The 15,866-nt window shown below is 35.7% G+C and overlaps 1 protein-coding gene across 1 annotated transcript in view; it reads right to left on the bottom strand.

Annotated features, from left to right (window-relative positions):
- LOC106466616 (arginine-glutamic acid dipeptide repeats protein-like) overlaps positions 1-15,866 on the bottom strand; it is a 152,492-nt gene that overhangs the window by 80,477 nt on the left and 56,149 nt on the right. Inside the window, exons 2-3 of the mRNA XM_022394657.1 lie at positions 13,327-14,194; positions 3,564-3,634 (exon numbers count right to left, since the gene is read on the bottom strand). Coding sequence (XP_022250365.1) covers positions 3,564-3,634; positions 13,327-13,708 — 453 coding nt within the window. The 5' untranslated portion in view covers positions 13,709-14,194. The remainder of the gene's footprint in view (positions 1-3,563; positions 3,635-13,326; positions 14,195-15,866) is intronic.

Below are 15,866 nucleotides of genomic sequence, written 5' to 3'. Positions count from 1 at the left end.
GTCAATACACTGCTAATAAGCCTGCCTCAGAAAAAACTCGGGTCGAGGCCTCCGATACAAGAATATATTATTCAGAACTACGCCCCCCCCCAGTGGTACAGTGGTATATCTACGGACTTACAACGCTAGAAACCGAGTTTCGATACCCGTGGTGAGCAGAGCACAGATAGCCCATTGTGTAGATTTGTGCTTAATTCCAAACAAACAAATTTAGAGCTACATTAGCGCCATCTAAGATGTTAATTCTTTTTCAGTTTACAAACTATTTGTATTCCTCGAAATATCTTGTTCATAAAACATTAATAGCTGATACCACTAATAAATAAACATGGAGGATACGCCTTAAACAACAGCAGACATTGCTAAAATAACCCGGTTAATCAGGAATACTTGATTTCTACATTAATGACTGTTGACTACAGAACTGTTGCCTTCTCTCGAATGCCTTTAGCAAGAGCCGTGTAACTTAGAAGCGAATTTATGTCACTTACATCACTGCATTATAAATAGACGGCACAAGAAGACAGACTAGACATTCTACTAGTTATACATATACACACTAAAAACGCTTGCTTTACAAGAGAAGGTGGTTTTGGATCTTAGATGTGTGTGTTCCATACAAGAAAAAAAAAAGATGTTTCTGAGTAAAATGCCATATGACTTACTAAACCGAAGTTTGTTTTTTTGTTCCCATTACAGTACGGATTGGACAGCAACCAATCACCAGCTCGTTACATTTTAAATGTGCACAAAATGTAGCAAAGAAGACATTTTTATCTACTTTTACGTCGGGGCAACAACTTCAATTTTTATTCAGAGGTGAGATCCGTAGCAACATCTTATCAACGTTAGTTTCGTGGTTGTCTCGACAATAATGATCACGACTAACTCATCAAAGTTAACACCGCGTCAGTTTCGTAGTTGTCTCGACAATAATGATCACGACTAACTCAACAAAGTTAACACCGCGTCAGTTTCGTGGTTGTCTCGACAATAATGATCACGACTAACTCATCAAAGTTAACATCACGTCAGTTTCGTGGTTGTCTCGACAATAATGATCACGACTAACTCAATAAAGTTAACACCACGTCAGTTTCGTGGTTGTCTCGACAATAATGATCACGACTAACTCAACAAAGGGTAACACCACGTCAGTTTCGTGGTTGTTTCGACAATAATAATCACGACTATCTCTGGTGTTAACTTTGTTCGTCAGTTTCGTGGTTGTCTCGACAATAATGATCACGACTAACTCAACAAAGTTAACACCACGTCAGTTTCGTGGTTGTATCGACAATAATGATCACGACTAACTCAACAAAGTTAACACCACGTCAGTTTCGTGGTTGTCTCGACAATAAATTGTACTTACTTATGTAGATAACTCGGTTATAACTGTGTTACGAAAGGGTCGCTATCATTAAAATATTCCTCAACATTGAGTCCTAACAGCTTGTTGTCAAGTTCGTAAGAAAATGAGCTCCCTACATAGGTCATAGGAAAAAATCATGTAGAAAATATAGGCAATTTAATACACAGATCTAGCAGTCTTAACTATGAGTACGAATTGTAATAAAAACAAAAACCCGTAATGATTCATCAAAAAAAGCATCTTTGTTTTATCGAAATTTTTGGCCATAATCCCAAGCATACCTCACGAGTTTCGGCCACCTTAGGAGATTTAGTTTAGTCCTAAATCCACATACTAAGCAAAGAGTGAGAGTGTAAAGTGTTTGATTTAGATGACATGTGACACAATTAACTCATTGACTGATGATTCGCCGAATAGGGTACAGTCCGCTTCCAGCAGAGTGTGTCCTATACAGTGTATGGCTGGTACACTTAATGTTTAGAGCAGCCGCAGGCAATTGATGAATTTAGTAGTGAGCATAGGACCACACATTTAGTTCAAAGAAAGTGTTTACATTCCACCACTATATAAGGCCTACGTTATTTACTTGCTTTGCTTTTCCAAGTAGCAATGATAAACCGTGAATTCGGTGAAACTAGTGTGTTGCAGAGGGAGTAACGAATCAAAGAATAGATTAGGCCTCAACTTCACCTTTTCTTCGGTGAAATTCATGTTTTGGCGAATAAAAATGAGCAAATAAAGGAATGTAATCTGATTTCCAACATCTAATCTTAAAATTATCTACAAAATGTACATTCCAGAAATGTTATGCAAGAAATAAGTCGAACAGAGACAGCAAAGGAAAGACAAGTAAACACAATGAAACAAATCTTTATTAACAATAAGTTTGTTATAGCAGGCCTCTTAATTTCTGATGGGACTTCACTTGTTGCTGGAGGTGCATCAGAAAAAGAAAAAAAGACAGAAGGACTACGATGTAAGGCACTTTAAAAAAAAGAGACAAAGAACCCAACTGCAATTCCCCATAATCCAAAGCTATATAGATCATCGGCTATTCCAAGTAACATATAGAGGGGAGAAACCACCAACTCATACTAATTTGTACAAGTATCTATGCTACCCAGGGCAGTGAGCACAAACACGGTTAACTTTATAGTAGATTCCAGCCATTGCCCCATGTAACCTAAGTAAAAGGCTTAAAATGTGTTTAAAACACTTCGACATTCGGTTAACGAGTGTGTCATTACTATGTGCACGAAAATTAAAGACACTCTTACGACGCTGTGTACTGTACATCACGATAGTTGAACACCAACAATACAATCATAACTTGTGGCTTGTACTGTATAATCTCAACTAAACTTGTGATAATCGAGCTATAATGTCCAATAACAGTTATTATATCATCCAAACAAAGTTTTGCCATGCTTGAGTCTAATGGAAAATAAATAATTCAACAAGCAGCCTTTAACACGCATTCAGGGGAAGAATTATAGTCGTTTCTCGTGCGGGAAGTACTTCCATCTGTACAGGGAACGTACGCTTATTACACGAATGTATTACTTTGAAATTAGACATGATGAACACTACTCACGGTCCCGACTTCAACGTTTTTTAACGGGGGAGAGGGAGGCAGTTAGACGTATAATGGGGCCAAATCTAAAATTAGAGTAATGGACGGCATTAAGTTGGGGTGGGGGTAGGGAAACGACATTTAAGCTAGCCAGCCCCCTGCCCCACCCCGTTAGCCCCGGTCCCGACTGCGCATATCTCTGGCTCTTGTTCCAACATCTAGCCACAAAACGCCCATTACCAACGAATGGCAGGAACGTATTACGATACTCAGGCATCAACACTGTTTAGCAAGAACGTATTACGATACTCAGGCATCAACACTGTTTAGCAAGAATGTATTACGACACTCTGATCATAGTAAACATTTTACTCTTACGCCGAAACCATTCCCAAAAGTCCTTTAAATTATGACACTTGGGTAGCTATTTTGCGAGCTTCGGCTCATACAATCTAATTTACACTAAGTGCTATACTAGAACGGCATTAGAGAGCCTTATATATATATATATATCACATGTATTACATAGTTCTAGCGCGCACGCACATAACACACAGTAATAGACAACTAACAACAGAGAAAGAGTTAGATGGATAAAAAAATAACGGATCCTACCTTGAAGAAGGACTGGATACTACATACATAAAAGGGTTGATCTGGCCGCTGGCTATCTATGTAAACAGTATCTGCAAGAATCAATATAAAGAAATCAGTTAATAAAGAGTTACGATGAATAAGTTAAACAATATCTCAAATAAAGCGTTCACTGAATAACTTCGGAAAAAGACTCATTCTTTGAACGCATTTTTGAGAGTCAATATTTTTTTTTGGTTGATCTATATATATATACACATACATAAATACAGCCGTCACTTCAAAGTTCCTCTAAAACAGAACATATTTTAAATTGAAAATATTATAAATCAACGAAAAACATATTTACACAACTGTTCTTATCATAAAAATAAGAAACAAAAAAATATATTTTGAACACTGTTTAACTAGATGCAAGACTACTTTAAACTGTACCCTGGCGAATCAGCAGCAAATCTAAAGATTAATAATGTTAAAATCCGAGGTTCGATTCTCCGCGGTAGACTGGGCAGATAGCCCAATATGGCTTTGTTCTAAATAAAAATTAATAAATACAAATAAAATAAAATAAAAATTCGTTATAGACGCATTAAGAATGGTAATCGTTACTGAGAAAATATTAGACGTGATGTTTCAAACACTTTATAGATTATCAAGCACGTTCCCAAATAAAACCACTGCATGCATCCTCTGTTATAGGTAGTGTACATCGGTCCTTAAATGTAATCTCATTTCTACTGATTCTTTTCAGATCTTTCACGTTTCGTGGACTATTTCATTAGACATTCCATTTGAAGAAATCCCAAAGTCAAAAAAATTGTTGGTGCAATGTCTGTAGCTCTCTCTGAAAAGTCCTTTTTTTTTCTGACGTTATTTTAGTAGCACAGTGAAACAAAAGTCGCACACACACACACACACGTTTTATTCAATTCGCCAATCTCGTATTTTTGAAAGAAAGAAGTAAGAGCACACTTAGTGCCAGCTTGTAGGTGAAATGTAATACGACTGAACTTCTTTATTTGTACGTTTTTAAAGCACAAAGATACGCAATGGGCTATCTGTGCTCTGACCACCGCGGGTATTGAAACCTGATTTCTAGCGTAAAAAAAAAAAGTCCTCAGACCCGCTGAGACACCGGAAGTGGACATCTAAACACACCCGAATAAATCAGATGATTCTCAATATACCTTAGCGTTTGTTTCCCTAGGTTGGTTCACAGATAAATTTGGGAGTTTGATCTCTGCGGCGGGTACAGGGCTGACGGCCCAATGTGATTTTACGAAAATCCTTCTTAGGGATTTGATAATTGCCTTGAATCATCTATTAAAAGTTATAACGACCATAAATAATTTGAACGAAGAACTTTACGTGGAATTTACGTTTAATCTAAACAAAATAAATATTTTTGAGTCTTAGTCACTGGGTTCAAGATTAAACACTTTTTATTAACCGACGATTTTTACATGGTAACAATCTCACAGATTAAAAGTATCTGGAAAATATTTCTTCACTTTGAAAAACAAATAAACAAACAAAAAATAAACACAGAAGGGAATCTCCAATAGCCGCGGCTGTAATTAGATTTCAAATTCAGTCATTCTAAAAACAAAATAAGACAAGGATAATATTAATTAGATGTTTTGTTTGCACTGTAATGGATCCGTGTTATTAATCACTTCAGACAAAATAACAGAATTTACGTTTTATTTCTCGTGTCTACTACTGCTGCTGTTCCGTATAAATTTACACTTCAAAAATATATTAACCTCATTTCTGCTGAAGTACGACATTTTGTTTACTTAACCCTTGGGCTTTTTAAAGTATGTTTCGCTACACTATGCATGCATTGAATTGTTCGTGGTCCCATGACTTTATTACAGGGTCCCTAAACAAGAAACAATGTAAACAAAATATACTATTAGTTAATACCAAAGGCGTCGGAACCAGGGGTGCTGGTTTTTATATTTACATATTTGACTTATATAGCAACTGTAAATCATATTATTATATTAATTTTCTGCGGACGTGCCTCCAGACCCCTAAACCGAGCTGCTTTTACCAGCTCCTTATGCTCTCAGTCTTTCATTATGAAATCTAAAAGTCTAGTTAAGCATCCCCACTTTGCAACTCATTCCCACCCACTGACTAATACCACTAACTTACTGCAACTAGGGTTCCCTTTTTTCAGTTCTTTGCAGTAAAAGGCAGAAGTGAATTACTCAGTATGACACATTATATGGGTCCCACATGTCATATAAAAACAAGTTAGTAATTTGAGGGTTAACACGGCGACTCAAGTTTAATAACAGTTTGCACTGTATAAAAAGCGGTTACATTGTTGCATCTAATGGAGTGAGTGTGTATGTTTGAACCTGCATTTATTTCATCACTGTTTAAAGGTTTACTCTTGTTATAGGCACTGAAAGACGGGCGTGGATGTGGAAGTTTAGGCTTAAGCCATAGTAGGACATTAAGAATTTAATTCTAACTCAATTATTTCCGTTCCCATGACCAGCTCAAACATGAATCTTGTCTGAAGGATTCTGATAAACGTTGTTCAGCTCTCACTGAATATATATATATTTTTTCTAATCGATTTTATTGAAAACGTAAGAATTATCTTTCTGGCCGTAAGGGGGCGTTTATCTCGATTTGTCTACCTTTTCCTCCTCGCAGTTACACAAGTGTCTGTGTAATCATCGTCTTAGTAATCTCGCAAAGTCAATTTAAACCATCTTATCAAGTGAAAAGCTGACACTACATTTTGGCGATTTTAAAAGTTTACGGTGTACTGTAACATGTTACGCTTTTATTTTCTATCTTCAAAGCTTAAACTAAAGAAAAATTCTGATAAGGACTTTTTATAATTATATTTTACAAATATATACAGAGAAAGTAACATAAAAAAGTGGGTTTTTGTTTCAGCATAATGAATGCTATTGTCTTCTAACCCGGCCTTTTGATACTAACATCAAGTGTGTGTGTGTGTTCCCGTCGTGACAAAGAACTCCTCTCGACACTAAATACGTTTCCACAAATAAGAGAGAGAGGAAAGAAAGTAACAAATTCAAAATAAACTAAAAATAAGGCAGTTGAGAGACAAGTTAAATGCTGCTAAATTACTTGGATCCCATCGGTCTGTGTATATGTACTGGAACATATATGCCATGGTTCCGGAGAAATGGGGGGCGTAAATGACGTAAAATGTCAACCAGTGGAATCTCTTCTCTCAGAGAACTCAACACAACAATACTTAAACACCAAAGCTATTAAAGTAATGGAATAAATTTTATGAGGATGCCTAAGCTCTAGACCTCGTCATATTAGTAATATAAAAGTATAAACTGAATGATAAGTTGTTGCGCATTTTATCCCTTCCCAAGGGAAGAGGAAAAAGGAGGGAATGAACACCACATAAAAATAATTCTTGACCCTTCTCATAAATACTTCTTGAAAGAAAAATCCACCATTTCAAACATCAATATTAATCAACTGAAACACTTGGAACATGCTTACTTCTCATTTCAATACCTTACTTTATTAAAAACGGTCATTTTTAGGTTTAAGTTTTAGGCTTAGCCAAATATATATATATATCAATATTAATCAACTGAAAAGTGTGTAGAAATATAACTTTCCCTACCCTAAATTCCACTACATTACACGCGTGTATATATAGTATATATACACTTGGAACATGCTTACTTCTCATTTCAATACCTTACTTTATTAAAAACGGTCATTTTTAGGTTTAAGTTTTTAGGCTTAGCCAAATACATCATTAAATAACTCTCTCTCTCTCGATTATTATTAACTTTATTAATTTTTAACCACTCGTCAAAATATTGCAAAACATATAAAGCAGCATATAACTTCCAAAATAAACACAAAGTAATGTTGGAGCTGTGTGGAAACAAAAGTTCCACCTTGAAATTTTATATATATTTTTTGTTTCAAAACTTCTAAAGTGCTACGATCAGCTGGCCAGGTTGTGAAAATTAAATTCAAAATTTCTCTTTCAAAGTTAATGAAGAATGGTTTCATAAATGCATCATTTACTTGGATGAATGAAATTCTAAAAAAAAAAGGTTTGCGGTTAAAATTGTTCAAAATTTGAATTTCTAAAGATGTTTAAAATATCTCTAACGCATTCGCGTGCGTGCATGAACATCGAACAATCACTCAAAGCTAAACACAACTTATTTTACATGTTAGAGTAGCATGTGGATTTAGGCCTAACCAAATTTTCCTAAGCCGAGCGAATCACATATGAATTATTGGGATAACTGAGAAAAAACGTCGTTTTTAACAAGGATACCTATCTGATTATTCCATCCATTCTAATAATTACAGGTTTTCATATTCTGTTGTTTTTATTTACGACGTCAAACATTTCTAGTCATTCTGTTATACAGTTTTTTCACTAATTCATAAGTGACTTTAACAAAAGTTTTGATACACGTTGTTAGCTTACTTTTAATCAGAATTTCTAAATTCTCTCTTTACCCTCCTCCGCACCATATAAGGCGATAAAGGTTATACATAATCTGAACAAATGATGTTACTTGTCCCAGTTATCCACGTCATTACCTTCAACGGTACTTGAAACATGCTTAATTCTCGTTTCAATACCTTACTTTATTAAAAACGGCGATTTTTAGGTTTAAGTTTTAGGCTTAGCCAAACATACAAGTCGTGTGATTATCATCATTTCCGTGTTACCTCGCATGATTTTCAAATGTCTTGATTTCAATTTTTTTATTACAGTTTTTTAGAGTAACTACTTTGAAACTAATAAATTGCAATTAACGTTTTACCAATTAAATAAAACAAATAAGCCAATAATTACATGAATTTGTTGGTACGTGTTCGTTTTTCGTGGTGCCTTCTCTTTGGAAAGTTTAATCTTTTTTTTATCCGATGGATAAACACGTGTATTGTCTTTACGTTTTTTATCCTTCGAATGATTATTTTCCCTTAAAGTTATTTGTATTCAGAAAAGGAACAATATTAATGTTTTATATTAAAGTTTCATTTCTTGTACCAGTGTACACTTTAAAAATCCAACCCTTAACGAGGTGACTCTCGTTCGAAGTTTACATTTTTTTAGGTTATTGTATGTTTGGACATTTCTTTGTGAATAAGAGCACATCCAATTTCAAACAATAGTCGAATTAACGTAACTGAGAACGTGCCAACAAGTAATTAAGATCCTGTACGAAAAATTGTGTAAGAACTATAAATCACTTTCTGTTTTTGTTAAGCCTTTTCCTCTTTATTCGACAGGCTTTTATTAGTTAATTACACATCACACTATTTCACTCATGAAAGAGAAACCCCCTAAAAATGAATAAAGTTTAAACAAGAGTCAACATTTTGACGAAAAACAGTAAATATTATTTTCCTTGACGGAAATATATATATTAAAATGTCCAGTATGTAGCCTACATTTGTTTTAATTCAGCAAACAAATAAAATTTTATTGTATAACAGTTTTTTAGATGTTTTGCCACTATTCTTTGGGTTAACGGTAAGTTTACAGACTTACAACACTAAAATCTGGAGTTCGAGTCCTCGTGGTGGACATAACGTAGAGAGCCCATTGTATAGTTTATACTTTGCAATACAGTGTGGAAATTAAGATTTATTTATTTATTAACGAGGTAAGAACTCTACTTGCTACCACCAAGTGCTCTGAAAAATGAGCATCAAAAGCTCACAGACGTATACCTCATTATTAAGACCATTATTAACTTATTGACAGTTTGATAACGCAATGTATCTACACATGTTAGGCTTAGTATAACTGATAAGCCGCTTCTCTTTACTTCCCTCTGCGACAACCACTTAGTATTAGGCCTCATTAGTCACAAGTTATTGAATTGAAATCACTAGTTTAATTGATTAGTATCTGCTTAATTATTAAAACTGGCTTTACAATACTGTAAGGGATATTAATTCATTACAAAATAGTTAAAAAGACTAATGATTCTCTTGCTTTTTGTTTCTTTAGAAACCAGAAATTAGTTTTTGCACAAAATTAATGCAATACATGTTTTCTGAGAGAGCTTATACTTTTGGTAGATAAAATTCATTATTCAAAAAACTAACACATTTTTGTTCTTTAGCAGTAAAGATAAAAGTGCGTAGATTTAAGAAGAAACATGTTATTTCCTCTTAATGGACTGGTGGTGGTCATTTTCGGCGAGTGCTCTTTAATTATGCAACTTCAAATTATAATAATACATTATTCGGCCTCAAACACAGTTCATTCAAGTTAGCGTATACACGACCACTAGAAGTTAGGCCTAACTGATTTTACTTTACGCTTGGCAAAGGACGGTACTGGTCCCTATTTGTTAGGCCTAGTTTCAGTTGAGTACAAATAATGCTTAAATCAAGAACAATAAAATATGGTACACTGAATATATGTTTAGAAACGTTTCTTTTCCAGAATTCTTCCAAACTTCGTCATTGCTCAGCGGAAAGTATGAGGGCTTATAACTCTAACAACCGGGTTTCGCTATCCGCGGTGTGCAGAGCTCAAATAACTAATTACGTAGTTTTGCTTTTTATAACAAACTGTCTTCGGGGACAGTACCCGGATAACGGACGATGTCCTCATTCGACAGAAATACCTCATACTTCATTTACATTTATTATGAAGTCTGTTCTAGAAATACATTGGAAATAAACATTCAGTCAGTTTTTACTATTATTTTTCGCAGCTTAGATATATCATCGTTATGTGACCGCAATGATGATATCGCCATAGCTACGACCTTCAATATGTCAGAGAACATTTCCCTGTTCTCAGAGAAATCCAACAACTAGGATTAATAGAACAAACGTCTTCAGTACTCACCTGCATGTGGAATCCAGGTGAGTACAGGTCCAACTTTTTATAAAGGTGTTATCTCACGTCCGTGCCAACTAAAACACCTATCCACGTGTGTACAATACAAGTACTCTTTTGGGTGTGAACAGGTATATGGTGCGAATTTATCCAACCGAAGACCATTGTATATAAAACAAATCCCATAAGTTCACCCACTTTTTTTTTCCTGTTAATTTATTAATATCAGGGAATATAATATGTTTCTTGTTAGCGGTTGCTATGGCGTTAAATCCATTAGCTCAAGCGGTAGAGAACTAACTGTGTACGAGAAGTTAGGACTAGTTCTCGGAAAAAACACACACACTAGTAGATATACAAGAAAAATTCAAAAACCTAGGTGTAAAAAGAGCACCATGCAACCTGTCACGTAAACGTGGCGGCATATGATGAATTTTATCATTTCAACTCTCAGTTACAACGAATAATACATTTCTTTTGGCAATGTTCTTGGTTGATACATCATATAGAGTATTAGGGTAAACACACACACGAAAAAAAAAAAAAATCGTACGTCGTTACAAATTACCGTATTAATAAATTGAAACTGAACGTAAATCAATGTCGTTCAGTACAGTATCTTTCTTCAAACAGCTGATCAAAGTGATTAAGTAAAACGAGGTAAAGAGATAAAGTAATATTACGTAATTCACTAGATAATACACCAACAAACATCGCGTATACTCCACGATATATTTAAAAAACGACACGAAACAAAAGTAGTAACAGTGTGGTGTTGGCACCAAATAAATTAAAACAGCTACTGTTTGGAGAAAATCAATATTGTGTCGAGGGGGCAGGGTGTTTAAGTATACGATATAGCTCTACAGTATCGTTATATCTCTCTAGATTTTAACTCTCGTAACTCACATGAAAATAAACGATTTAAAATAATACGAAGAAAATTGCATCCAAAACATATGTTTACAGCTAAATTGAAACACGTGAAATATGTATATAATAATTATTTCTTAGACTATGAAATGTATATAATTAGTACGCTTTTATTATATGTACGGATCGTTAATTTCGGAAATCAAATGTCTGACAGTAAAACCATTATAGATACGTTTTTGTAGTCTACTAGTAAACAGTTTATTTTAAGTTGTGTGTGTTTCCCTCGTTCAGATATAGCTAGTATCTGAGTTACAGTAATCGCCACTAGGGGGATCGCTGTATTTGGATTACACTAATCGCCACTAGGGTGATCGCTATATTTGGGTTACATTAATCGCCACTAGGGTGATCGCTATATTTGGATTACACTAATCGCCAGTAGGGTGATCGCTATATTTAGGTGACAATAATCGCCACTAGGGTGATCGCTATATTTATATTACACTAATCGCCACTAGGGTGATCGCTATATTTAGATTACACTAATCGCCACTAGGGTGATCGCTATATTTGGGTTACACTAATCGCCACTAGGGTGATCGCTCTATTTGGATTACACTAATCGCCAGTAGGGTGATCGCTATATTTGGATTACACTAATCGCCAGTAGGGTGATCGCTATATTTAGGTGACAATAATCGTCACTAGGGTGATCGCTATATTTATATTACACTAATCGCCACTAGGGTGATCGCTATATTTATATTACACTAATCGCCACTAGGGTGATCGCTATATTTATATTACACTAATCGCCACTAGGGTGATCGCTATATTTGGGTTACATTAATCGCCACTTACGTTGTCACCATTACAAAAATGAAAGCACTTTAATGTTTAACTTAGAACTACCTATCTGGGAAAGTAAAATTTCTAGAATGTTCTATCTCCATAACCAGACGGTTTTCTACATTTCCATAAGTTTCCAGCATAAAATACGTTCCCCTTTTCTTTCACACTTTTTTTTCTAGGATATTTTTACACACTCAGAATGAAAGAGAGAGCGAAAAAAAAAACATATCAGGTTTACGTTTTATTTAAGCTCACTTGATGGTTGCTAAGTGTATGTTAAGGATAAACACACCGAAATATAGATGAATGATAAACCACGGTAGTCAATTCGATTGGATTTCATATACACTAGAAGCTCCAAATCAATAAACTGGATCTGATTAAGAACTCGGAGAGAAAAAAAAATCCGTTTCAATGTAATAGTTTTAAAATAAAGGCAATGGGCTATCTTTGCTGTATCCATCACGGGTATCGCGGACCCAGTTTATATTTCTTTATTAAATTAAAAGGATTGTTTGTTTGTTTTTTAATTATGCACAAAGCTACACAAGGGCTATCTGTGCTCTGCCCACCACGGGTATCGAAACCCGGTTTCTAGCGTTGTAAGTCCGCAGACATACCGCTATGCCACTGGGGGGCAAATTAAAAGGAAACTAGTTGACGTACTCATTCAAGTACGGATAAGACATGGGGAAGAGTGGAAACAATTGTTTTGTTTTGAATTTCGCGCAAAGCTACACGAGGGCTATCTGCGCTAGCCGTCCCTAATTTAGCAGTGATAGACTAGAGGGAAGGCAGCCAGTCATCACCACCCACTGCCAATTCTTGGGCTATGAATAGTTGGATTGACCGTCACATTATAACGCTCCGACGGCTGAAAGGGCGAGCATATTTGGTCGGTCGGGGATTCGAACCCGCGACCCGCAGATTGCGAGCGGGAATAAAATTCGAAAACCGTCTTCTCTAAGTCACTCACAGGAGGGCTCTAAGGATACATGCCAGGTTTGGTAGCAGTAGGTCCTGGAGGTTCGTCAGTTATAAGCAAACACGCGCACGAAACTTTACCAAATAAAAGTATATATATTGCGTTTCTGTATAACAATGATAATTATCATCACCTTATGTCGCTGGTTATTTATTTTCTTTACTACTTATGCGATAAAAATGTTAAGTAGTCTACGTTTTTACAAGTATACTTACCTCCGGGTTTATAATCCGTACGACTGTAATAACAAAAATAGTTTAGAAGCTCGCCGCCAGAGGACTTAACTAAACGCCCACGCACGACACCACTTCGTCGAAAGGAAGCACTGCACACGATTTCTTCAGCTTCACAACCTACTGGAACAGGAGGTAAAGAGGGTCTTACATAATGTTTAGACCTTCTGGACTTCCGGGGGCTACTCCTTTCCTTTTCTTTGTTTTCCTTCTTTCCGGACGCGTTCCTTACGTCCTTACTCTGTCCGTCTCCAAATCTTCCTTCCTTTACAACCATTGCTGATTTGATGTTGTCCACATTACATTTCAATTCGCATTTTACAGATTTATTTTCATTTAATGGTCCGTTTTCGACTTCCGCCATGACACACACACCACCCAGAAGCTTGTCACCCTAGTTATCGTACGATAAATTAACTCTCCATATCATTGCTGTCTATACGAACGACAACTAAAACAATAAAAAAATGCTGAAATAACAAGAAGAAGAACAACAACAACAACAAAAAAAAGAATCTGTTCGTTAAGTCTTTGCAACGTGCGATTAAACAAAAACGCCACTCCACCGCTGATTTCGAGACGTTGCTTTATGATCTCACAACGTTTCTGTCCGTGCCGCCGTTTACGGGTCTGTCTTCAACAAATTCATTCAGTAACACGAGGAGAGGAAGCGAAGCCGTTGTCATGGTGACGAACAGTTGCCGAATACTGCCCAGAGGACACATCTGTTGGTGGGGTGGGATTGGGTGGGGAGGGAAGAACATTAAATTCAAGATGATTTTCTGTTGAGGTAAAAAGTCACAACCCTCGTAGTGATAAACACCAGATGGCGCTAAATACTTTAAACCCCCTGCAAAAAAAAAAAAAAGTTTCAGTAAAATTATCATTCATACTACTTACGGTTACATAATATATTCGTTCTTACAGCTACTTACTTGAACCAACTTTCGCTTTAAAAATAAAATGAAACAAAGACATTAGTTACAGTTGCAACAAGACCACAACTTCTTATAAAAGATTGTTTTTTAGTTCTACTATGTCATTGATCAAAATGGATTAATTACCTTGTAAACGACTCTCTTGCTTCTACACGGATACTACCCCACCCTCCGGGTGGTTCAAAAGTAATTATATGTGGACTTATGACGCTACAATTCGGGTTTCGATACCCGTGGTGGGCAGAGAACAGATATCCCAGTGCGTGTAACATTACGTTTAACAACAAACTTCTACATCGATATAAAAAGCCAGTAAAGAAAGTTGCGCATGCACGACACGAGCTTGCACTAATATAAGCAGTGTATTACCATTTAATTGTTTTTGTTTGTTTGTTGTTGTTGGGTTTTTTTGTTTTGCAAGAACGTGTATATATTATACACACATATAGCCTTAATTTAACCAGACTTCTTTAAAGCTGTAAAAACTGTACGCTATTATAATATGTAAATGAGTGCGTTGTAAGCATTTATTAGGTAAGACTTTCCTGCGTACATATTTATAAGTAATCACGAAAACTCAGTTTCGTCAATAAAACGAACTCGGGTCTTTCAGTGCTGTAAAGCTGATACCGTAACCAGGCCCCGAAATTAAATACACTGGCAAATGTATCATTACCAAGAACTCTCAACCGACGCACGGAAGCCTCACAGCGTAGCCGAGGCTGCAAAACAACGTTGGAATTATTTATACGGTTTATTTCACGTGCAATTACGTTACATTTTCTTCTCCTAGCAACAGTTATTTTATAACGAACAATACAACTTTCGGCACAGAGTCAGTCTTAAATTATGTACAACATGAAAAACGGAAATATTTGTACAATTAATAGAAGCGAAAGTGGCTTGAGTCATACGTTGACGAATCATTAATGTTGGATCTTAGAAAGTTCTAAAAATCTAAACCTTTGACTATACCTATATACCGAAATCAAGTGTGGTCGAAGTCTTTCTTAAAAAAAAATAGAACTAAGACTGAAATAGAACTGTGGTCACTTCCATGCTTTCATTTTATTTATTAAACACCACGTTCGTGAAAAAAAGAAAAGAAAATATTGTTAAAAAAAACGCCCCCAGTGGCACAGCGGCATGTCTGCGGATTTAAAACAGTAGAATCCTAGTTTCGATACCCGTGGTGGGCAGGGCACAGATAGCCCTTTATGTAGCTTTGTGCTTAACTACAAACAAACGTTAAAAAAAACAAGTCAACGAGTATATGTAAAGATTATAAATATAGCCCAGCGGTTCGGAAACGTTTCAGGATTGCGTACCACTTTTTTTTATTTTTTTTTAAGATTACAAATCCAGGCCTAATTTTTTTTTAAAAAAAGATAAAAACGTAGCAACAAAAATTCATATTTTTAACACTTACCCATTAATGCCAAGAATGCGATTTTTTTATTTTGGTACGATTGAAGAATATATAGACCATTTTTGTCAGTTTTAAGGGAAGAAAATACTGGCGTGTCTATGCAAGTAGAGGGCGTGTCTATAAGTGAGGAGAGTAGTATGTAAATATACGTTAAA

The sequence above is a fragment of the Limulus polyphemus genome, unplaced genomic scaffold (genome assembly GCF_000517525.1).
Source record: "Limulus polyphemus unplaced genomic scaffold, Limulus_polyphemus-2.1.2 Scaffold2323, whole genome shotgun sequence".
NCBI classification, from domain to species: Eukaryota; Metazoa; Arthropoda; class Merostomata; order Xiphosura; family Limulidae; genus Limulus; species Limulus polyphemus.
This window is presented reverse-complemented; position numbering and strand designations above follow the sequence as displayed.